Below are 24,973 nucleotides of genomic sequence, written 5' to 3' on the forward strand. Positions count from 1 at the left end.
TCGTGTCACGACTTTCTATACCTAAGTAAAGTTATCATATTACAAAAACAGAATAGAAAGAGGCTAGAAACATTTCGTAGCATATTGTAGCTAACAACTAGATAAAAACAAAGTTGCCAGTACCTACCCCTTCGAAAACTTTAGGCCACCATATTTTTGACGTTAGTGTAATTATATTCGGTCTTTCAACAAAAAAAAGTGGAGTCCATTATCAAATCATAGACCAGTCTAGGGTTATAATGACGGCACCTCTATCGTAGTGTTGGTCCTCATTGGTCAGTTTGGCAGTTTGTGTATGTTTAAGTGTGTGTGTGTGTTTCATTTAATGCGCTTATAAAAACTAATATAGACTTTTATTATTTGTTTCAAAATAAAAGTAATTAACAGTAAATATACTAAAAACTATTTACAACATACACAGTAATAAACAGTACATATACCAAAAACTATAACCATAATAAAATTAATAGATATTAAAAAAAATTGTCTTTGTCAGAAATAATTACCGAATTTGTCGTTCATAACGTCAAGATCAATCAATAAAATCATAAATCTGTCATAAACACGAAAGGAAAACGACAGTGAATTAATATCTGAAAAACATGGACGAAAATGAAACCAAAACGAAAGAGATTCGAATAGATTTCGACGAGGAAACTGAAGATTCAAATCTCATGCCCAAGCCGAGGAAATCCTTTGGTGTCTCGAACTCTATTTTCGGACCGCTGCGGTTTGGCAGTGTTCTGCAGACCTGGACCGACATATCAAGGATTAATTATGTATCTGCTTTGTCTTTCTCGGATTTTAAAAAAGGTGCTTTTAATTAAATATTTCTTATACTAATATTTTATAAATCTTATGATTATTTTATCTAACATAGATTAAAAAGTATACGTCACGGTTTTTCATGGGCGGCTTCTTTCTTTCCGATCATTTTCCTCATAAGCAACCTTGGATATCTTTACTGATTTTTTGAATACAACTTTTTTGTGATTGTCATGATTACGTGCTCCTGCTCCTTTTAAACTTCCACGCGGACTTCTAGAAAGATCTCGTATTAAGTAAGTATTAATTTGGTCCGCATTAACCCAAAATCTGTTTCTTTTAAATTTAACTTACCTGCGTGTGTAATGACAGTAAGTTAATATGCAAACCTATTTTTAGCTGCAAGCGAACTGCTAAACTGCAGTTTCGTTGTAATTGACATTGCTCATGGATACTGCCGATTGTGTGTATTTGATTGGCAATTAGAGGGCTTTCAGTCCTGAGTTACATCCATTAAGAACTTATTAGAATTACATCCAAACAAATTTCCCAATAGCAGAACTGGCTGATTTCAACCGGCTATCTTAACCAGAAATCATGCGTGAAAACATATCTTCTAAAATATAAATACTAAAATAATATATAAAACAATTCTTATTAAACTTACAGAGTCCACTCTTGCAAGTTTGAGTATGTTGCCAAAGAATTTTACAAATTTCGATTTTGATACTGGTACGTTAGAAAGCAAAAATTTTGACAGCACGATTTCTGAAAGGGTAAGTATCTTCCAGTTTTTTTCCCTGTTAGCCAAGAGCAAGTTTAGTTCATTGAAACTTTCTAACTTGGCAAACATCCTTATCGTTTCTTTAGTGTTTTTAATTTTTAAATGAAGTCGTTCTTTATATTTGACGAATCATGTTGCTTCTACTGACATCTAATAAAGATGTTAAGCTCAACTTCGTGCTGAATAACGATTACTTTAATAAAGATAAATGAATGGCAAGAAATCTCGATACTCGTGGTTAATTTCAGTTTCTGGTAAATGTTACGTCACTTTTGAATGAAGACCAATTATGGGGATGTTTTTACAACTTTCCGTACCTGTACGAAGATGCATACTCTCCAATCGTTCGTATCAAAAAGATAGAAGATGTTCCGGAGCTCGAAGCGGGAATACTCAGGAGAGACATGGTCACTGCATGCCTTAGTTATTTAAAAAGAACGCCTATTTTGGGAGACTACGTTTACATCAAACTAAATCTGTCATCGAAGGTAACATGCCTTTGTTTATTTTTTAATTTTGAAGTCTGGCATACTACAAACAATCTTGTTACCGACAAACAAATAATCTTAATACCGTTTGGTTACGGCAGATCATAATACACTTGTCACCAACCCTCCTCTTTCTGCGGGTGTCTTACGAGACGAGTAAGGGAATATAAGGAAGAATGGGCAGCAGCTTCTAGTAATACCATCTACTTTGATCACAAGCAAATGGGCAAACCCTCCCATATGCAAAAGGCCTTTAGTCCAGCAATGGTTTGTTATGGGCTGTTGACGATGATGATGAATCTTTTTACACGGGACTTAAAGTACATAAGAGCCCGTGAACGCGTAGATATGCCACCAGGCGGATAACGAACGAACAACGTTCCGAAAACATTTCTCAGTTATACATAAATCAAAATGATTTTGGAACTTTTCCTTTGTATACGAGTTCCGTGTTCTGGGCCCTAAATAAGGAGTATAAAAGTACCGGCGTGCTTTGCGGCTGAGGAAGTATATCTTGAGAGTAAAGCATTTCTCGAGAAAGGTTATACTTTCTTGAAACATTATTATCTATTATGTTATGAGTAAGATTATACAAGAGGCTATTTAACATTCCGAACCATAGGAGCCGAGCAAGTGAAATAAAAGTTTGTGTATTATATAGAAAAAACGGTGTATAAGTAAAATAAACTTATTGAAAATGTACACACTTGTAATTGTACCCACTAATCCTAATCGAGAACCTCTATAGTGTCTACACAGAAGTTATCATAACATTTTAATAACTTATTTTATTCATCTTTTTATTTCAGTATTTGACAAATATAGATGTATTGCAACATTATAAATACTTAGTATATTTAGACCTCTCCTCAAATTTATTGAATGATCTTAGCGTCCTCTCAAAACTGCTATATTTACAATATTTGTCTGTGAATTATAACAGACTAAAAACTGTTCTAGATTACAAAACACGTAAGTTATTCATTATTATTCTCATAGAAAAATCACCTTTTTTCATTCGGTTAAAAATAAACAAGTACATTTTCACAGTTTTTGTATAGTTATTTTTTTTTCTTTGCGACACTCTTATATTGACACCCTATTCACAAACAACGAATCAACTTCGGTAGCTCATTATGTACTTCCAAGTGAAACCTACAATGTGCGTTCGAAGACAATAAGGCAATAAGTGGTCGAAGACCCTTTGAGACTTCAAAGTAATACGTGCATGTGAACACGGGTGCGAACATCTCAGTAAGATTAAAAACATAAAATTACTCTTACAGCGCAATGGTTTCTAACTGAAGTACACTACAGATATAACTCAGTGTTAGCAATTCGTGACCTGAGCGCTCTATGGTCTATTACTGTACTGGATTTGTCGCACAATAATATAAAAGAGATAAGTGGACTACAAAGTTTAAGGTAAAATAATTTGGCAGTAATGTATCTTTGATCTTAAAATAATACACAGAATATGTTTGAGGAAAATTTACTATAAAAAAATTCAAAATTCATTTATTTCAAGAAGGCCTATTTTATAAGCATGTTTGAACAAATTAGTGATTTTGTAGTGACTCTACCACCGGTTCGGAAGGCAGCTTCTCCCGAGAAAAACCGGCAAGAAACTCGGCAGATTATTCTTTATTAACATCATTTCACAGTGCAATAAGCATTAATATTTTAAGAAACAAGATTTGCCTTGCCGGAGTTCGCACGCTCGAATTCATAGATAGGTAACATATACCTTTGGAATTGAATGATCCGGGAACGAAAATATTCGTTCTTATTTGCTGAGAGTTCCATAATCCATTTCGACATAAAGTTTCCATCGAGGTGCTATTGACTGTAGAGTCTACATTGACGGTCAAATCCTGTGAAACCAGGTATGCGTTTTACCACGTCAGATTGAACATTTTAATTGCACAGCGAGCTTGAATCCTGAAGTATACTATAATGTATAAATAGATAGATAGATTTATTGCTTAAAAAATGTTCACAGAAATTGTTGGGGAAAACAATAAACAATTAACTAAGTATAGTAATACTATAAAATGTTAAATATATTTAACTGATGGATTCTATAACAGCTCATCATTTGTTACCGAATTGCAGTCTAGTTTGAATTACTGGGGCCCATCTTAAAGTCAAGTCGCCTAATAATGTTTCACTCCAATAGGGCTATAGAAGCCAGTTTTAATACGTACATATATTTTTTTACATTTAAGTGATATGATGGGGGTCTATATTCTTAAAATTAAAGAACCTATGGTACAAGGGTTCCACACCCGCCCAGTTTTAGGTAAGAAGAAACCCACAAAAAGCCGGGTTTTACGTGTACTTACGCTTTCAAAAGATCCTTACCATAACATAGGTAAGTTTACTTTTAGGAGAGCAACCTTTTTGAAATTAAATGAAATATTTATTTTTCTAAAAATGGGTAGTTATTGGTGTTTAGGATATAAAGTTCTAAAATATTCTGGTGATCATGCAAAATTTTAATTTTAAATTATTTTAGTAATAATCTGAATTACTATAAATTATACAAAATAATGTTCAGAGAGTTATAGTGTCATATTTAATCATTGTATTGAATGACAGATGTACCCATATAATTCGTCGAGAGGTCATAACATCTCACTGCCTTTAACACAAATTATTTTCGTAAAAATATTATACTTATTATTTTTTTTGCTCCATTAGGTATTTGCGTCATCTCGACCTCTCGTTCAATCATATCCAACGATTGGAAAATCTGAATCACCTTCGTCTATTGTGGTTGGACGTCTCCTATAATAACTTATCGAGCTTCGAGTTTGGAACTGATACAGGCCTTTGGACATTGTTACATCTCGAATATCTTAATTTAAATGAGAACAACCTTATGTCCATGAAAATATTTTCAGGGTGTACAAGGTAGGTGCTACTTCATTATTTCTCTAACTTATAACGTAACCTAATAATCTACACTTACGTTTTAAATGTGAAAGTGTGTACGTTTGTTTGTTACCCTTAGTCTGCAATTTGGACGACCTCCCTGGCGCAGCGGTCAGCGCTGTGGATTTAAGAGGGAGGTTCCGGGACCTCCCACTTCTGGGTAATTTATAAGGCTAGTTACCGACCGAGAAGCACCGCTAAGCGATTTAGCGTTACGGTACGATGTTGCGTGGAAACCGACTATAGGTTTAATATAACTGCCATACCCTAACATTAGCATCTGAAACTGAATCATCACTTAGCAGCAGGTGAGATTGTAGTCACGGGCTAACTTGTAGTGGAATAAAAAAATATATATCTATGACATTTATATATAGAATACGAGAATTGCATGTAAAGAATAACCGGCTTAGTATGCTGATGGAACTAGCGGTATATATGCGGAAGTTGAGACGGCTAATGCTTTTGGACCTACGCTCCAACCCAGTATGCAATGTCCCGGGGTATAAGGACGTCGTTATTAATACTTTTCCCTCTTTGCTCAACATGGACGCTAGGGATTTGGATCCCGTTGAAAAGGTAATACGCCCAACTACGGTACAATATTCTTATCTACTACTATCTTAAATATTATAAAAAGCTTTTTAAAAGTATATTTCTTATAGTCATCATCAAATCAACCCATTACCGGCAAACTACAGTGAACGGGTCTCCACCAACAATGAAAAGGGTTCTAGGCCGTAGTCCACCACGCTGGCTCAGTGCGGATTGGTGCAGAGTGCCCAGAGCTGATTTGTTATAATAAAAAGCTTATTTATTTTACTCGGGCCAAGATTACAATTCCGCTTTGAAATATCAACAACGAATTCAGTTTAAAGAGATTTTACAGTACATTTGTAGAAATATTTCCAAATCACCAATGAAGCTTCTTGCTACTTGCTTCGAAATAATAATATCTCTACATACATTTAATCTGTTCTTTTTAATACAAAATGTTATAACATCAGCAATTCGCAATTCGCGATACGACTATAATAGAAATTTCTTCACAGTTAAAAATGCTAAAACGCTTTTTAAGTTAGTATGTAGTTTGGAAGCATGTATTTTGTGATTCTCATTATACCAACTATATACTAACTTAAAAAGTGTTGCTAAAACACACAATCTTTATTATTATGTACCAGTTCAGTTTACTTTAGAGATTGGTGGATCAAAGCATATTTTGGAGAATCAAAGGCGTGCGTGTATTTGTGGATCGTGGAAAGTGTATCCTAGAAAGTTTAGTTCCTTTCTGTTTATTATAATGTCTTAAAATACTATCGGGGCCTAAGCTGCTGACCGATTATTCTTTACTAATATTTTTATATAAACTCCGCAGCTTTAAGAAAAATATCAACATCACAATCAATTTTGGCAACTGGGTTCCTCTGATAACGATTATAAGTTTAGCCTTGGTTTACAGCGAACTTCGATGATGTACATGTCACCTGACGTGCTGATGTTCTCTAGAAGACGTCTTCTCCGCTTGCTCTACATCCAGCAGTTGACGAGGTCCAAGGTCTCGCCCTACGTACCCCCGGCCGATATTACTGATGTTCCAATCATTGTACTTGTCGGCTATGAAGCTATTGGTAAAGGTAAAAATACCTGGTAGTGCTTTTAAGTCATATTATTCTGAGTAGCGGAAGCCAATAACTTTAAGGTAGCGCAAGAAGCGGTCATAGCCTACGGGGGTAACCGAAACCACTATATTATCTCGCGATCGGACTTTGAAGCTCGCCATTCCCATTACCAAGGGACAGAAGCCAAAAGTCCAGTCTGAGGTACTCGACAGGGTGCCATCATCATCTCCATCTATCAATCAAAGGCGTAAGTTTTAAGCCCCATGAGCCTGTTATATAATGGTAACCACGCCTATCATATAGGAACACAGAAATGCTGCTTGGGGCCGAAATAAGCATTGCTCATGTACTTTCCCGTTCGAGCTTTGTCACAAAAAAATACTACTACCATTACATAAGTTTTATATTATTTAATTGACAGTCTCTCAATAGTTATCTACGTTTTCAACACGGAGTGATTTATAACAATTGCGAAAACTTAATTTAACATTAACTAACATTGAATCAAAATCAAATAACAAAGCAAACCGTTAGTTCGTATTAGTTCACGCTTGATCAAAACCATTCCGCGGTTCTTGTATCATAACAAGAACTAGGTAAATGGAATTAGGTACCTACGGAATTAGGTAAATGGTAGCACCAATAAGGTTCCTGCCGCCAATTATAAAAACAAGAGAGCTAAAGAGTTTTAAGAGCCAAAAGCTATTAGCAGCACCCTGTTACAGCAGAAAATTAAACAATTTCATGCACAAAACAGTTGTTTTAATTTGGCAATATGCCGAATAGTAACTGAAACTTTTAACATGTTGTTTGAGGTACAATGAAACATCTACTAAATATACGACAAATAATATAAAGGGTTTTTTTTCTCTACGGAACTCTTGGTATTTGAATGCAATCCGGAGTTTTACAGTTTTTTTTACTTACCGCTAAAAATCTCAGATTTTCAAAAATCGGGAAGTTATTGTTTTTTATCAGATCTCGACGTTTGAAGGTCACAGGAAGCTTCCCTGACTATCCCCGCGCGGTTGTCACTATGTCTGTATGTATGTGTTTGTGTGTGTCTGTGTGTATGTTTGTGTGTGTAAGTATGTGAATCGCTTATAACTTTTAAACGACTTAACCGATCGGAACCAACCAAACGGCGTTCTAAAGTGTTCTCTCAAACTTAGATTTCCTGAGAATTTGAACCGATTCGGACCGATGGATTTTAAGAAATTTTGAAAATCTTAAAAAAAAATAAGAAAAAAAAACATTTTTGAAATTGTTTTTTTTTTGAATAACTTTTAAACAGCTCGATCGATCAACTTCAAAAACTAATCCGCCCTTAAGCTTGAAAAACCACGTCGATCACCGCCAATCCGGTCAAAATCGGTTGATACATTCGAGAGATATCGTGAAAGAAAGAAAACCGAAAATAGTGTTTTATCCAACTTCTATCAGACATAGAGCATACAAAAGCTATTTCTTCGAGCTCTGAGAGCTCAAAAAACACACAAACTGTATTTTTAAGCTCGAAGAGCACAAAAACGTCATAAGTGCAATTTCAAGCGTTTCATACCGTTTCAAGGTATGAAATTGGCGGGAAGTTGCAGGGGTGGCCTTCAGGGTCAACCGTTTTCCTATTTTTTTTCCCAGGAAGCCTAGCCCGTCGCCTCGCAGTTGAATGCAGCTCAAGAATAGATCTTGCGTTGCAGCACACAACAGCCTTATACCATTACGCAAATCATTACAAAGTTATAACGAGGCGAAACTTTGACGACATGCTTCTCGCGGGCGACTTCCTCACTTATAGCGAAATGGATGGCGAATCATATGGACTGAGTAAAATTAAATATAATATAATATATAATAAGGCCGCTGGAAACAAGCGTGATGATGATACAAATATAATGGAGCGGTGATAGCCAAGTGGTTAGGACTTCGGCTTCACTCTCAGAGGGCGAGTTCAAATCCCAGCATGAACCTTTCACTTTTCTGAGTTATGTGCGTTTTAAGTAATTAAAATATCACTTGCTTCAACGGTGAAGGAAAACATCGTGAGGGAACCGGTATGCCTGAAAATTCTCCATAATGTTCTACAAGGAATGTAGAGTCCACCAATCCACACTGGGCCAGATGGACTACCGCCTAACCCCTTCTCATTGTGGAAGGAGACCCATGCCCTGTAGTTGGCCGTTAACGAGTTGATATGATGAAGATGATACTAATATCGATACTAATATACAGAGAAACATTTGTTGATTGTAATAGGCTCCAAAACTACTGGACCGATTTTAACCTGTTTTCAAACCAAAGTAAGCTAGATCATCAAGAAGTAACGTAGGCTATCAATTAAAAAAAATGAGATCCTTATGTAAATAATAATAAGCAATAAACCTAAATTAGCAAAACTTAGGTCATAAAATTCATTATTTTACGTGCGCTGAGAACGTACTAGTAACTATTATGTATTAACCGTTGTTAATACATAATAGTTACTAGTATGTACTACATAATTAAAGTTCTTATTATAGCCTTCCAAAAATCCCCGGATAAACCATGGGAGTTTGTGAAAAATCTCAATTATATCCGCAGACGAAGTCGCGGGCCACTGTCGGTTACATAAACAATTACAATTAACTATAATAAACTGTGGGCAGTAGGTATTTCGCCACAAGTAGGTATAAAAATAGCAAGCGAGAACAAACAGGGTTAAGGGTTGTTATTTTAAGAGCCGAAGAGTCAGGCCAAATCTTAAACTAGAGACGGCGAAGTGACGTCATCTAAATTTGGCTATTCACTGGCCACTCAAAGGATCACAGCGCTCGACACTGCGCTACAAAGGTTTGGCTATTTTTTTTAAGTAAACATAAAATGAGAATATCTTAAGACCAGATTTTCAAATTTCATGTTAACTTAGAAGAAATAGCCAAATTAAGATGACTTTACTTCGCCGTCTCCGCCGTCCGTGGTACGACCCCCTGCAGAGGTAATATAGGAATTTATAATTATTTATATTATTATTTTTTGCCACCCAGCAATTTAGCGTTCTCATACGATGCCGCATATAAACCGATTACGAAAATGGTTTTAATATAACTGCCGTATACCAAACAGTATAGCCCACTGCCATGTTAGCCTACATATTTACTTACCTCCAGGTTAGATTGCAAATGAGATAAACAAATGAACATTAATAATGGATGAAAATAATCAATCCACCCGTGGCCAATAAGCAAATGTTTTTTTTTTGTATTTTGAGAAAAACTGTCGTTCCATGAAAATAACTTAATACATATATATAATAACAATCTTATAACATAGACTAAACGTTGCCGAAAACGTACATTTAATTTACAATAGTAGAAAATTTTAAAAGCATTGAGCAGAGCAGTAAGGCAAGTGGTGGGAAAAAAAGAATAGGTACATGATTATTAAAAACAGCAAGGAAGAAAAATTTATAGTTGAATATAAAGATATATCAAAAGTATAAAAATACATTTAAAGTATATTTAGTAGATCTACACCAAACTAAATATCTGAGGTCATAATCAATCTAAATTAGTGGTGGCAAAAAAAGAAGCAGTTAATTTTGCACAGAAAAAAAAACCTTTTTTAATTACGCTTCTTCTATTCAAATATTATTTTGTAAAATGATTATTAATGGTGCATGCTATAGTACAGTACGAAGCAGACACGCTTGGTGAATAATTTACATATCCTAAGATAAATTCTTGTACCATGACTTTCTAAGATAGAAAAAGAAAAAATCACATAAGTATCGCAGGTACTTCACTACCTCCTTCCCTAGCGTTATTAAGGCTCTACGCAGACGTAGACACTTTACTTAAACAATGAATTTTTCAGTTTTAACATCATCTTCATCAACTTATCATCAGTCAACTGAAGGGCGTAGAGCTCTTCTCTCATAGGAGAGAAGTATTTAGAGCACAGACCTATCAACACTTCCCAATGCGGCCACTGAAGCACCTTGGGACCCGGACGTCTATTAGTTAAAGTTCTAAGTTATATGCGAGATATTTTTATTTCTTTCTTTCATGGATCTCCTCATATCTGTGAAGATACTCCACAGACCTACAGCACAGACCTATCAACACTTCCCAATGCGGCCACTGAAGCACCTTGGGACCCGGACGTCTATTAGTTAAAGTTCTAAGTTATATGCGAGATATTTTTATTTCTTTCTTTCATGGATCTCCTCATATCTGTGAAGATACTCCGTCATCGAACTTTCCGATCGCTGTATAACTCTTGAGTCTTCTTATGAAACCGATTCCCACTATCAGTCTATGATCAATGTGAAACAGTCAAACAAAAAAAACTGTCGAACGTCTAACCACTAGACCAACGTTGTTTCAGGGGTTATCTGGCTGTCAGTTTAGACGTTTATTTATTTTATTTTATTTATTAACTAAACCCACGAGACACAGAGCACGCCATTTTTGGAATGGTACTAAAATTGTCGTGTCAGAAACTAAGAATGTTGGGCCGTATTTTCCATATCATTAATTTGGAATCGATAGCTTTGTAGATCGTTATGATAGCACAGAGGACGCTTATGCCCATTCTCCGTTATATTCCCTTAATGCTCGGTGTACACAACAATAGGTTCCTCTCCAAAACAAGGTCATTACTTTTGACACCACCATTATCACCCAACCAAATTCCTTCTCAATAAAAGCACACTCTTGTGATCAGTCTTAAGAGGACTGCTCCTGCTACTCAATATATAAAACCTCAGACTTAAAATACCTTCGTGTAACAATAGACAGTAAGTACTCTCAGTTTGAAAAAATACATCAAGTTGCTTGTGTGTATAGAAAAAAACGTTTCCTCTACTCTTAGGTAATAACTTAGATTAGGCGTTACTTATTGTCTAGTTTGTCATTAGTAAAAACGGGCAAAAGTGTGCACGTTTGCGCGATGCCTAAAATGTATTTGTATAGCATGGTTTTCCGGGGTGCGAAGCAAACGGAGGGCTCAAGTATGTCTTGTACAATCACGCACCAAGTAACACTGACAAGGCATGCAAATGTAAAATTGCGTTTTCCGCAGGTCGGGAGGAAGCTTTCGTGAAAGATGGAAAAGTGAAGCTGGTTACTATGGACTTGTATGGAGCTCTAATGTTAAAAATGCGTGGCTATCGACCATTTCTTATATTAGCTAATTGTCTAGATAAACGAATCCTTGCTCAGAGGCAGAATGAACGCAAAGAGTAAGAAAGTTTTAATAAAACATATAAGTACTTCATCATCATCATCATCATATGAACCCATTACCAGCCCACTGCAGAGCACGGGTCTTCTCGCACAATGAGAAGGGGTTAAGCACCACGCTGGCCCAGATTTCTGACCCGAATTGGTGGACTATAAGTACGTACCTAACTTTTATTTTTAAAGTTCTTACGCTAAAAGGGCTGTGCAATGGTCTCGGTCTATAAAGGGTCTGCGTCTTAAACACTTGACAGTTTATCACTAAGCGGAGATAACCTCGTGGTTAAGGCTTCGCCCTTCCTTTCGCGGGTACGAGTTCAATCCCCAGCACGCACCTCTAACGTTTCGGAGTTATGTGCGTTTTAAGCTATTAAATACTTACTATAACGGCGATAAAAAACTTCATGGCGATAAACCTGCAGGCTTAGAAGTTCTACATAATGTTTTCAAAGGCTTCTGGGGTCAGTGTTGGCCAGAGAAATATTTAGACTATTTAACCGAACCGATCAGTTGCCATAATATGCCTAGTTTGATCACTAAAAAGACCGATAGACGTTGAGGTCTTAAGGAGCTGTTATGGCGACCCCGCACTGGCAAACGTAAATCAGCCACCACCGAGGTGGACGGACGACACCAGGCGGATCGCTGGAGCCGCTGGTAACAAGCAGCCTGGGACCGTTAATTTTGGAACTCCCTAAAAAATTATCACTAAAAAAACTATTTCACGCATAAATTTAATTGTTAATTATCTCATTTAATCAAACAGAGCAAGAAACATAGCCAACGAAAAACAATTACACACTATACAATCTCCCAAGGAGTCATCGGCATTACAAGTATTACTGTCCGGGCGTATCATTATTAACGGAATACTTAATGAGATTCTACAGGTTGGTATGGTGATAAATTAGTTTTTATACTTACCTTAGTATTTAGGCCGTAGTTATTATACTTACAACGCTAAAATAGGTCTTTATATATTACTAATTGCTACCCGCGTTCTTCGTCTGTATTCATTGCGGCATTTCTTTTTTATTCCCGTCAGAACCGTTTGTTTCCCCGGGGACAAAAAGTAGCCTATGTCACTCCCTGGCCTTTCAACTTACTCTTTACCAAAAACTAAATTGATTGGTTGCTTTTTTACGGCGTAAAGGAAGGTAAAACAAACAAACAAGCAAACAAACACAATTTCGCATTTATAAAATATGTGATTGTTAGAATATAACTTACACTAGCTCTAACGGTGAAAGAAAGCATCGTGAGGAAACCAGCATGCCTGAGAGTTCTTAATAATGTTGCCGAAGGCGTGTGATATATATATGTGAGATATATGTGATAGACTATCAATTCGCACTTGTGCAGCGTGGTGAACTACAGCCTAAACCCTTTCTGATACGAGACTGTTCTATTTTTTTTAATACGGGACTCTCCCCCGTGAACGCTTGTGTTATTTTATACCTGTGTGCCGTTTCAGAGCTTATTAGCAGTTATTATCTGGAACAAAATTAAATATATTCTTTTGTTATAGTATTTACCGTATACATTCATACATTATGAATGTATATTTACAATTATAAACTAACGGAACAAGCTCCAATTTATTTTATTTTTCAAGGTTAAATATAGATACTAGCAAGGCGGGATCGTACGTCTGCCCATCGTGTTTACTAGTTTACTTCAAATTTAACGCGATCATAATCATCATCTCAACCACAGTACGCCCAGTGCAGGTCATAAATCTTTTTCAAGGATTTCCCTTCGTTACGCTTTTGTGCCACTTGTATCCGGCGACTCCCTGCGGACGGATTATCCACTGCGATCGGGGTCTACCAACACTTTTCAGTGCGGCCAACCCAGCACAAAGCTATATGCCAGATATATTTATTGTTTCTTTCACGGATCTCCTCATTTCTGTAGAGATACTCCAGCATATCTCTTTCTATCGGTCGCTGTGTGACTCTTGAGTCTTCTTATGCAATCGATTCCCACTATCAGTCTACCATCAATATCAAACAGTCAAACAAAAAAAAACTGCCAGACATCTAACCCCTAGGTCAAAGTTGGTCCAACGGTTAGCTGGCTGGCAGTTTAGACGGTTATTTATTTTATAGCTCTTGCCAGATTATAAGCAGAAAAGTGAATTCACGATTGGTTCAGAATGTTCGCTAATGATGGACAGTGAAGTACGTCGAAATCAAGATTTTAAGAGTATCAACAGAATCGCAATGTCAATTTCGGTGGGTAATGTTGCCAATTTGGTCAAAATACAAACACAAATATTGGATACATACGACCGTAACAATACTTCGCAAGCTTTAGAAATACATTATGTACCGTCTCTGAGACTTATCTATGAAACCGAAAACCTAATAGTTGTTTAGTAAACCACCTATACTAAACTGCCATAGTTTTAACTGAAAGGTGTTATTTTATCTTCAATAGAGTTGTTATGACAACTTTATTGAATATAAACAATATTACAAGGTAAGGTTAAGGTAAACAACATTTTGAATTCGTTTGTATGGACAAATAAATATGTTTCTTTTGATTTACTATTTTCACAAGGTGATTTCTTATAAAATGTACTTAATATTATTTCGTTATTCGGTTACACGTTGTATAGGTAGGCTAGGTTTTAATAAGGCCATGGTGGAGGATAAAAAGGAAAACAAAAGAAGTACCCAAACAGGCGTTACGACTGACGATAAATTAAGGTGATTTTTTTAATTTTTTTTTAATGTACAGATCATCTGGTATTCATTGTTATAAACAAGCTGTTAGCCACGTGGTTTCACCCGCGTTTACTGAAGGTATTAAACCTTTATTTAATTTTAACCATTTAGACACGATTCGGTTGAAACAGATCGCAATCGTTTTCTTCTGGCTAGGTTTGCAAATGGGTAATTATGCGGATTTCTTCATTCCTGATTTGGTCACGTAGATATCCAAGCGTAGCTCTCTCCATCGCAGAGATACCCTGAAATCCATAGTTAGCGACCACGTCTCATAGCCTTACATCATCACTGGCAACACGAACTGCTCGACTTCAGTCACCTCATACCACATACCACACACCACACACCACATACCTTGAGGCATCATATAAAATGTTGGCCACATGAACAAAAAGGGATTCTTATCTTTTAAAAATACTTCTTCTTTCTTAATTCTTACATTCAATTTCTATTTACGACAGTAACCCCCGAAACGAGTCGGGCATATCGGAATCTGCCTTAATTATCATTTTTGTTTTCAATTCTTTTTCTTTCGTAAGAGGGTGAGGAGATACAGACAACATAAATTCATTAATTTATTTGAGTTTGAAGGCAATTGGATTTTTCGTACAATGATTTATGATTTACAGAGCTCGACATTACTGGAAGACAAGCGTGATCTGAATAAAAGTAGCGGAATCGATTCCGGGCTGTACTCTCTTTACAAAGACAATCAAGGCGTAGAGTATGTCAGTGATGTGTGTGGACTCGCATCTTATCAAGAGAGAAATGCTTCCAAAAAGTTAAGTATATTTTACCCTACTTGACGAAATATGACCTAATATAAAAAAAAATACATTGATTATAATTTGTATGTATGATTGTATATATAGTATTACGAGTATATGATTGTATATGGTATTTATACTCTATTTTAGATGTGCCTGTCTATGTAGTGTCTATCTGTATCTATCTATTTCTTCAAATAAGTAAGCGTTTACCCGTTAAAATTTTCTTACTTCTGGAAAAAATCAATGTGTCCTCCCGCACATCCTGTCCTTTTTCATGTTAATTTGAATACGTGGTACTAAATAAATAAATAAATAATTAAAAAAAAACAGAGAGTAATAAAAATACATGCAGAAGTTAAAATTCAAAACAATGATATAGCAAAAATAGAATCTGTCAGTCAATGCGAAATTACAAGATTTTATCCATCCATAAATTCAAACACGCATATATTCAGTGGCGTGCATAGAAGGTATGCACATGATATAAAATGAAGAAAATCTCCAGTACGAGTTATAAATACTTAAGGGTAGGCTTTTTATAACACCTACAATGCCTATCGTTTAGTTAACTCGTACTGGAGATTTTCTTAATTTCATATCATCTGCATACCCTGTGCATACCTCTATGCACGCCACTGCATATATTGTACTAACTACACATCAATACATTTTATATATTCCGCTGTATGAGCCGAGTAAATACAATATATTTTATGCGTATACATATACAAGCCGCTATACTAAGCACCGCTAGTCTGGCCTAACACGTCACGACCATGTCAAGGTTATCGGTGACGCGAACACATAAGTTCTCTTCACGCGGCTAAAGAAGTTTTCACTTAATAATGGGTAACGTTTTCTTAAAGGGTTTTATTTTTCATCTTTCTGTGTGTAATAAATACTATGTAGTACATCATTGTAATGCACCGTTGCACACCGTAGCGCATCGTTGCGCATTACTATTATATAATAGCATATTGACTGGAACAGCGATGAACGTGAAAAAAAAACAAAACTTCAACCAGTTCTTTTCGGTACTCAACGAAATTACGAATACTAACGAATAGCATTATTCATAGGTGTTTTATTACTCACTCACACGGTATTTAATAATTTAAAATCTGAATGCGAATTTCTTTCAAAAGTTTGAAAACAGAACAAGACCGAGCTCGGTAGAATTGGCACGAATGAAAATTAGTCGGTACCGCAGACTTTTTAATAACTTAAATTATAATGAAACCTTTGTTTTTGCACAGAAATTAGAAAAAGTATTAGCAACGCAAATCTTGCGCGGAATAACTTCAAAACTGACTTATGTGTTTTAAATTTGAATACATGAAAAGTTTAACTTATGAAAAGTTAAATCTAATATTACCTTCGGTAACATGTTTTAAAGGCGTATACCTCCAGCCTCACAAGGATTTTCTGTACCAAGTCTTCTCAGAGAAAATCTCCGTTTCTAGTTACTCAATTATGTCTCTCCACTATTTCTCATAAAGATTTACGTTTTTTTTTACAATTTACACTAATACAATTAAATGTGGAATTTAATATTTTTTTCATGAAGGGATTCTACGTTTAAATTTATAGGTGGAACAATTCTACCATTTCACTTCCTAAAAATGGCGATACTCTCCTCCATGGTGAACTCCAAGGTATCAATAACACGAGCTACGCTTACGCAAATCTTTCGCGACTGGGTGGATGATGGTTTTTTTGGGACTTGATGGCGATGTGTATTGGCGTAGTATATTTATTTATTATTTATTAATTATTTATACCCCGACAGTAATGTTGGTTACAATTTCCTAAAGTATGTTTTCCAAACAAACTTCCAGTCGCTTATCAAAATAGGTGGGCATACCCCGACCAGCCGAGATGAACTGCGCGCCGGCCTTATTCCATCCTTATATCATCCTTAAAATACCTCTTCAGCTTTATTATTAGTAAATAGATAGAAAAAAGGATTAAGGTTTGTTTTTCATAGTCTCGTAGAGAAGATATGGGCAATAATCCTAACCTAGAGGCATTTATTTTTTTGCAGAACGGATGCTCGCATGGTAATAAATAAAGATCAAACCAATGCACCTGGCCGAAAAAGTATTGACTTTAGCAAGTCCTCTACATGGAAAGGTACTTAAATATTTATAAAGTACGTTTTGTTTTAAGAGGTATTATTAGTTGCCACCCTAGCGCCAAGGACGTGAAGTCAAGCGATTTAGCGTTCTGGTACGATGCCGCGTCGCAATCGATTAGGGGTTTGGGTTTTAAATTAACTGCCATGACTTTAAAAGTTAGTCCGCTACCATTTTCGACTGTATCATAGCTATCTTTAGATCAATGGCTACCTTTAGATCGATAAAAAATAAATATATTTAAAACCGAAATATTACTTCACAGGCTTTAGAAGTACATTATTTACTGTATCTGAGACTTTTGTGTGATATCGAAACACTAATAGTTTTTAAGTTATATTTTTTACTGAGAGAAATCAGATACAGCCATAACATCACATCTTCTTCACATGAAATATTTAAATCAAGTAGGTAACTCCTGTCACTTTATTAGGTACGCGTCGCGTAGCATAGTAGGTACTATGGGCGTGTCGGTCTTTTTTTTTCAATAGGGTTGTCATAAGTAAACACTTAGAATGTTTTGAATTAGTTTGTATGGAAAAATAAATGTGGTTCTTTTGATTTAATATTTTTAAAGGTTTATTACGAAATATATTTATATTATGCATCGAGCAGTAATTCGGATACACGTTGTTTAACAGTACAAATTAGGTATAATGTGTGTATTCTTGCAGGTTTTGACACAGCCGATAGTAGGAAATCATCTAAGTCTGTCACTTTTACGTCTCCTGAAAACACCGTATTTGTAAAACATGTGCCTTCTACATCTGGAACGATGATCGAACCGCACACAGAGACTGAAAGTAAGACCTGGAATACTTTTAATAGCAGGTTCTTATGCCGTGTTCTGTCAGGGCCCATGGGTGTGGTACGAGGGACGTAGAGAATGTAATGGAAAGCGGGGCAACGTCCTATGTCTTACTACTACCGTCTACTGCGATCGCTAAAACGTCTGCCCGGCCAGGTGATTGTGGGCAAACCCTCTTGTTAAGCCTTCTTGGCCTTTAGATTTGCAGTGGACTTATAGTGGCTATTGATAGAATAGTAGGTACTAGATCTGTCTGACTATTATATAGATATAAATCAATTGCCGTACGATAGTTTTGCAAAACTCTAAAATGGCTTGGCCGATTTCTAATATATCTTTTTTTGTTTTCTTCGTTTCGCTTCGCTCAAAGGAACAACGTTGATATCGTGATTTTTATTTTGAAAAGTTTTTAGAACGAGCTCGGAGTTAAATTAGCTGGAGTTATGAGAGGCAAGGTCTGTGTGCTCAAGTAGTAGTAGATTCATCATATCAACCCATTACCGGTCCACTATAAGGCACGGGTCTCCTCCCACAATGAGAAGGGGTTAGGGCCCTAGTCCACCACGCTGACCCAGTGCGGATTGGTGGACTCCACACACCTTCGAAAACATTATAGAGAACTCTCAGGCATGCAGGTTTCCTCACGATGTTTTCCTTCACCATTGAAGCAAGTGATATTTTAATAAAACGAACATAACGTGAACTTAGAGGTGCGTGCTGGGATTCGAACTCGGTAAAAGTCCAAGTTCTAGCCACTGGGCTATCGCCGCTTCTCTGACAACCAAAACCCCCTTTGACCTAAAAGTGAAACAATTAGGGAAATCTAAAGCGCAATACTATTATTTAACTCGTCAAAGGACTAAAATGACTGAACAGATTTTATAATACCTAACTTTGAAAAAGTAACTCGGACCTTGGAATAAGCGGCACAAAGGTTTTTTTTTCAGTTATAATTGACTGACAAAGTAGATGGCCCGCCTGATGGTAAGTGGAAAACCAACCCTTATAAACCGAGCAACACTTAACGGGGCATGCAAGGCGCACGTCCTGCAACATGCCGCCCTGTGTCCATTAATTTGAGACTCCACATGAGCCTGTAGTTACACCGGCAACCACGCCCTTCAGACCGGAACACAGCACTGCAACAATGACGATTTCCCAGACGAGCATTGTCACAAAAAGCTCTATGATTACTAAAAAAAAAGATACTTTACATCAAGTACAAACTTGTAGTATCATAAATGCGAAAAGTACATTTCTTGGTTTGTTCTATTTTTACTTTCTTATTAAAGACAACAATTTGTAGGTAACTAGGTAACTGGAATACAGGCCAAACATTTTGTTCCAATAATTAAAATGTAAAGAAATACCATTCATATTTTATATAGAACTAATTCCTTGAGAAACCTTTATGTTTTCATATAATAGTATATTATTTCAGTTTTCATAAACGTTGGGTATAATAAAACCATTCACCATATAATTAAAAACATAGATACCTGTAGATGAAACCTCATTCAGCCATTAATGCATGCAGTGCATTGTATACAACAACAGGGAAAACGCTTTTTCTCATTTTCACATTTCATGTTAAACATTTAGAACATAAGAGGTAAAATAATTACTGCCAAGTGTTAAATGGAATAAAGTGACTGACCGTCCGTTTGAGAAGAGCTACTAACGTGGAGTGGTTTCAGAGACTTCAAAATTATCTCAATTTTCTGTGCCATTCACACGTGTACCGCCTGTTTGCATACTTTTTACACCGTTACTTCAGCCGGTTTTTTGACGACGCATAGACGCAAATCCTTAAACTCACTTGCTTGGTTATGTGTTTTCTTTAATGGTGATGTTTTGGTTCTCCCTCTTTTATTTAATTCCCTAAAAATAGTCCTTAGTAGCGTTTACCGTGGTTCGCGGTTTCGACTCCAGATCTCTACCCCCGGCCATCGGTTCTAGATACATCAGACAACCGCCCACTGCTAATTTAACTTGCTAATCAATTGAGCTATGCCGGTGAATTTGGTTCTCCTGCGGATTTTTTCTCTGACCATTTTATCCCACAGAGAGACTCCTAACATAACTCGCTCCATCGGTATGTCAATAGGTACAGATCAGTCTTGGACTTGTTAATAAGGGCGTATAGCCCGCGACGTAGGGCGGCATATTTCGGAGGAGCGTCTTCTTCTCTATGTAGGAGCAGATATAATAAACCAAAAACAAGGCACCATGAACTATATTATAAAAGATCTTTCTTTGGGGCGGCGCAAATAAAATGGCTCACACTCATAAAAATATAAATCCGGCATTACAGCCTACAGGTACGATACAGACTTAGGTATTTAGGCATTGGGCTATCAGCGACCTGAACCAGTTTTCTCTTTATTACGCCACAGGTTAAATAATGGTTATTCAAAATTGATTGCAGAGCAGAATTTGCTAATAAAGTCAATTAGCGCGAAGGTAGCGTGGCCGCAAACAGACGCGAAACCGCAGGACTCTGACCTATGGCTCGCGTTCCTAATTGAAAACGGCCTGCCTGTGAACAGCGATACTAGTGAAGTGTGTAAGTTTGGCTTTATATTTACACGAAATAGGTACCTAATACTATTTGGGACTTCCTAATAAGCGATTATATGCCACTTTTACAACGGAATAGATACCTAAGCATAAGTGTGGCAAAACGCTGCTTATTCCGCTGTTATGCCATCGGAGTCTTTTTCTAGTACGGAGTAAAATGGAACTTATTTACATTGCTTTAAAATTCAAGTTTGCCTACAATTCTTTAGCCCGAGATTTTGACAGAACGTCTTGTTGTCGAAGTGACTCTACCACGTACAAAGGGTTTTTGTCAGTATATAATATCTCCCTTAATTAATCAAATTGTGATGACGCCGCTATTCCTGGCTCTGGCAGCGATTAGCGTAATAGCAGGACAGAAATGTAGTCAGACGACATCAAAGAGTCGCAAGTCGCTTAATCGTGACATTTGGATAAGTCCATAGAACTGTGGAACAGTTGGTGTATCTAGTAGTACTACTGTTCACGCGTGTTTTACTCTTCTTAAGTTATCCTATTAGACCCTTTTTCTGAATTTAGCGGGACGAATTTTAAGTTAAATTATTCTGTATTACCTTAATAACATTTATTAATATTTTACTCTTTTAGACGACGAGAATCAAAGAGAAAACAAAATTGACGGTCCTGATTTTTTAGTTGATAAACTGGATAGTTACAAAAAAGTAAGAATATTTCTATTAGAAAGGGACAAACTTGATGATCCTAATACGTTAACCGAATAAACGTTAAATATTTTCAGATACCTTCAGAAAGCTTTACAACAAACCTAAAAGATGATTACGAGGAAATTCATCGAAATACACCTGGACTATTCTATGACACGGTAAATAATCTCTCCAGACCAACATACATGCAAAAGAAACACTTACTGAATACTGCAATTTTGCCTAATAAACAAGTGTTACTATCAACATCCTCAACATATTCCACACCTGGAAACTGTCAGACAGCTGGAAACAATAATTCTTCTCTCTGGATAAGAACGATTTAGATTTCTACACTATAAATCCTTTCGGCAATGCTCCTATTGCTCAAAACTGCAAGTTTCCAAATTTGAAGCTGATACTAATTTTTTTTTAATATTTAGCCCAAAATGGGAACTAGACCCAAATTCTAAAGGAACCAAACTGCCTCTTTGATCAAAGTATTCCTTCCATTAATAAAACTTAAATTGTAGGTCACTATGGATAATCCTGAAACCGCATTCTACAAAATGAAGACATTAATTAAACATATTGTGAACTCACAGCAAGACTTCAAACCAATGATAAATATAGACTTAACCAATATGAAGAACTGCCCCATAATTAAGAAAAAGCTTGCAAATATTTGTAAACAAATTGCTCCACAAAGGCTGTTTTACTAAAACAACAAATTTATATAAAAGGATTGTTTTATTGTTACCATAAATATATTTATGAGAAGCATTGTATGAACAACATTTTGCTGGGAGTTAAGAATTGAGACTCAACTCAATATATGCAATCATTCATTTTATTGACCTTAATACTTAAAAGTATCTTGAACAATCACTTAAAAACCATGGTGTCAAGCATTGCTCCGAGAGACTGCACAATGTTGTTTGCCATCAATACGTCAACTTTTTCTTCTAAATGCCTCTTGGGGTCCTGTTTACCAACATTCTTAATAGCTAACTGCTCAGGTGTCATCTTCTCTTCATCTTCAAGTGCTTTATTGTAATTCTTAGCCAAATCAAGCATTTCAGTAACAGTGGTTTCATTGATAGCACAATGCTCTTTATAGTCTGCTAAAGTAAGTCCATCCATCCAAGATTTCTTGTGCAGATTTAGCAACATCTTTTGCTCCAACTCATTCTTTCTGTAGTTTATACTGATGGAATAGTAGTGACGATTTAAGCCGTGGATGAGAGCCTGTACCGATGGCTTTTGTAAGTGGCCCAAATTGGATGTGGTTTGCCTAGGCTCCTGTCCGAGGACCATCATATTTGGGTTGATTAGGCGGAATGCGTCAATAACCACTTTGCCTTTCACTGATTGTATTGGATCGACTACAACGGCCACAGCTCTTTCAGATAAAGCCTCAAAAGATTGCTGGGTGTTAATATCAACCCCTGATAACCAACAACCAAAACCAGGATGTGAGTGGTACCTGAAAAAGATTATAAATATTGATACAGTTTAAATTTTAATTAAATGGCAAATAAAAAAATTGAGATGACAATTTGCACAAAATATATCCTTACTAATACATATTATAAATACAAATGTGTGTTTGTTTGTTTGTCCTTCCTTTACACCAAATCAACTTGATTTTTGGCATAGAACTAGTTGATAGGATCTAGAGTTACATAGGCTTTCATGTTAGGCAAACAAACAGTTTCCACATGATTTGTAAAAACTGTAATAAACACAGAAGTGAGCAATAGCTTATAGTACATCATAGATAACCTCATAACCACCTTCTACATGCAGCAGTTTACTTGAACTCATTTCTTAGTGTCTGTTGGTTCACCTAGTATGTATACCAAAGCTTTTTTAGGACCTTGTAAAACAGTTCTGAGAAGGACTGCCTTACTAGGCATGAGCACATTACATCTTTTACTGTTTGGAAAATGACAGAAACTTTATATTACTCACCATCCAACAACCATCTCAGGTCGTCCAGTTTGTTTCAACATATCCAACATTTTAGCCTGAAATACGGGATCAACAGCCTCCACAGACACTCCAGTTCCAGTTTGAGGCATCGCAAAGACATCAATAACACGAACTGTGTAATCATCAACAAATTCACCTGCAATACATATAAAATAAGTGGTAATCAGAACAACTTTGAAATAAGTGGGTCTCAAAAAACCCTCTCTGGTGAAGTGCTGAACTCAGAAGTTAAATTCATATTGATAGTATTCTTAGATTCAATTTTATAGTGAGACTTAAACTTGGTCTGGTCTGGTAGAATGCAGTGTTTATAAAGTTACTGTCATTACACAAAGCCATTACACAAAGTGGTTAATTATTCTGGTAAAATCTCACATTGGACTTTCAAGCATATAGGTTTACAAAACTTTCACATGCCTTCCAAATAGCTTTACTTACCACTTACCATCAGGAAAAATCGCTATATAAATTTTATCGAAGAACATAATTTTTATTAAATGTCACGATATTAATTACCTAACATAAGACCCATAACCTCCATTGGAACACCGGCTCGGCCGTGCTTCAGCATTTTCAAGAGTGCTAATGACGAAATGTAAACTTGCTCCGCTGTGTCTACGACGGGCGCATCGGTCGGCGGGGGCGCTTGGGATAATCCAGCCATACCTCCTCCGAGGCGTAAAAGACGATCCATGGTTCACAGGCACCGTTCTACAAACAAATAACATGAAGCATTACTGAGGATGACAAGAACATTTTGGACAAACTTACATGGCAGTAACTTATACAAACTAACCTGTAGAGATCTAGGTGTTTAAGACTGTATTAAGATCTTTCAGTAGTTATCAGACGGTATTTTGATGTTTTACCAAAGCCGACACAATTCTATCTCAGTATTCCTTAAAATGTTGCTAAATGCTGTCAAAAACTCAAAACTTAACAATGACGATTTGATTTTGACATCTAGCTGTCGAATATGCAATCTCATGAATGGTGTTACCACTACTAATTAATCCTGGTTAGCAGTTTCCAAACAATCTAATGTAACCTTCCCACTTGAATACTGCCTAATAGTGCAAGCCAACTTAAAAGAAGTTATCACAATGCCACATTTACTAAAACATTATGTCGTCATAATCCTACCTACGTACCTACCAAATTTATTTACTAAATACGGCAACCGTCCAACAAACTCAGAATACAGATTTCGTGCTTGGGACCTTTTAATAAAATGTAATACGTAATGCTATACATAACGACCGCATTTGCTTTTTGATCAAATCTACAAGGTAGGCTTCCAATTTTCAGAAAATAAAACGAAATAAATGAAATGCTAAAGAATTTGTGATTACAATATTTGCCACTCGTCAAAATTACATTATAGTCGTAAAAATGTAATAGGCCCGTTTTGACATTTGTCATCGCGACGTAACTAGTTATGGACCATAAGACTCGGGACTCGATACTCACGATAAATCAATTCAAGTTTTTATC

The 24,973-nt window shown here is 36.2% G+C and overlaps 2 protein-coding genes across 2 annotated transcripts; one reads left to right on the forward strand and one right to left on the reverse strand.

Annotated features, from left to right (window-relative positions):
* Positions 1 to 658: 658 nt before the first annotated feature.
* On the forward strand, positions 659 to 22,220 carry LOC120631261. Its single transcript, XM_039900746.1, has 19 exons — positions 659 to 813; positions 1,435 to 1,541; positions 1,798 to 2,037; positions 2,847 to 3,009; positions 3,324 to 3,462; positions 4,741 to 4,953; positions 5,352 to 5,553; positions 6,437 to 6,611; positions 8,235 to 8,420; positions 11,655 to 11,814; positions 12,579 to 12,702; positions 13,924 to 14,049; positions 15,177 to 15,328; positions 17,362 to 17,450; positions 18,127 to 18,255; positions 20,689 to 20,826; positions 21,429 to 21,502; positions 21,580 to 21,663; positions 22,018 to 22,220. Exons 1-19 carry the CDS (start codon positions 675 to 677, stop codon positions 22,204 to 22,206), a joined length of 2,829 nt encoding a protein of 942 aa, XP_039756680.1. The 5' UTR covers positions 659 to 674; the 3' UTR covers positions 22,207 to 22,220.
* Positions 22,216 to 24,464, reverse strand: LOC120631118 (26S proteasome non-ATPase regulatory subunit 14). Its single transcript, XM_039900559.1, has 4 exons — positions 24,276 to 24,464; positions 23,996 to 24,190; positions 23,459 to 23,615; positions 22,216 to 22,970 (listed from the first exon to the last, which is right to left on the reverse strand). Exons 2-4 carry the CDS (start codon positions 24,171 to 24,173, stop codon positions 22,370 to 22,372), a joined length of 936 nt encoding a protein of 311 aa, XP_039756493.1. The 5' UTR covers positions 24,174 to 24,190; positions 24,276 to 24,464; the 3' UTR covers positions 22,216 to 22,369.
* Positions 24,465 to 24,973: the final 509 nt, after the last annotated feature.

Source organism: Pararge aegeria, chromosome 17, assembly GCF_905163445.1.
Source record: "Pararge aegeria chromosome 17, ilParAegt1.1, whole genome shotgun sequence".
Lineage (NCBI taxonomy): Eukaryota > Metazoa > Arthropoda > Insecta > Lepidoptera > Nymphalidae > Pararge > Pararge aegeria.

Excerpts from the sequence above, each read along its gene's own strand:
- LOC120631261 (XM_039900746.1), top strand. The coding sequence starts at position 675 with ATGCCCAAGCCGAGGAAATCCTTTGGTGTCTCGAACTCTATTTTCGGA. Across the intron at positions 4,954-5,351 it reads ATATTTTCAGGGTGTACAAG|AATACGAGAATTGCATGTAA; the intron begins GTAGGTGCTACT and ends ATTTATATATAG. Across the intron at positions 14,050-15,176 it reads GAATCGCAATGTCAATTTCG|AGCTCGACATTACTGGAAGA; the intron begins GTGGGTAATGTT and ends TATGATTTACAG.
- LOC120631118 (XM_039900559.1), bottom strand. The coding sequence starts at position 24,173 with ATGGATCGTCTTTTACGCCTCGGAGGAGGTATGGCTGGATTATCCCAA. Across the intron at positions 23,616-23,995 it reads GGTTATGGGTCTTATGTTAG|GTGAATTTGTTGATGATTAC; the intron begins GTAATTAATATC and ends TATGTATTGCAG. Across the intron at positions 22,971-23,458 it reads CCTGAGATGGTTGTTGGATG|GTACCACTCACATCCTGGTT; the intron begins GTGAGTAATATA and ends AATCTTTTTCAG.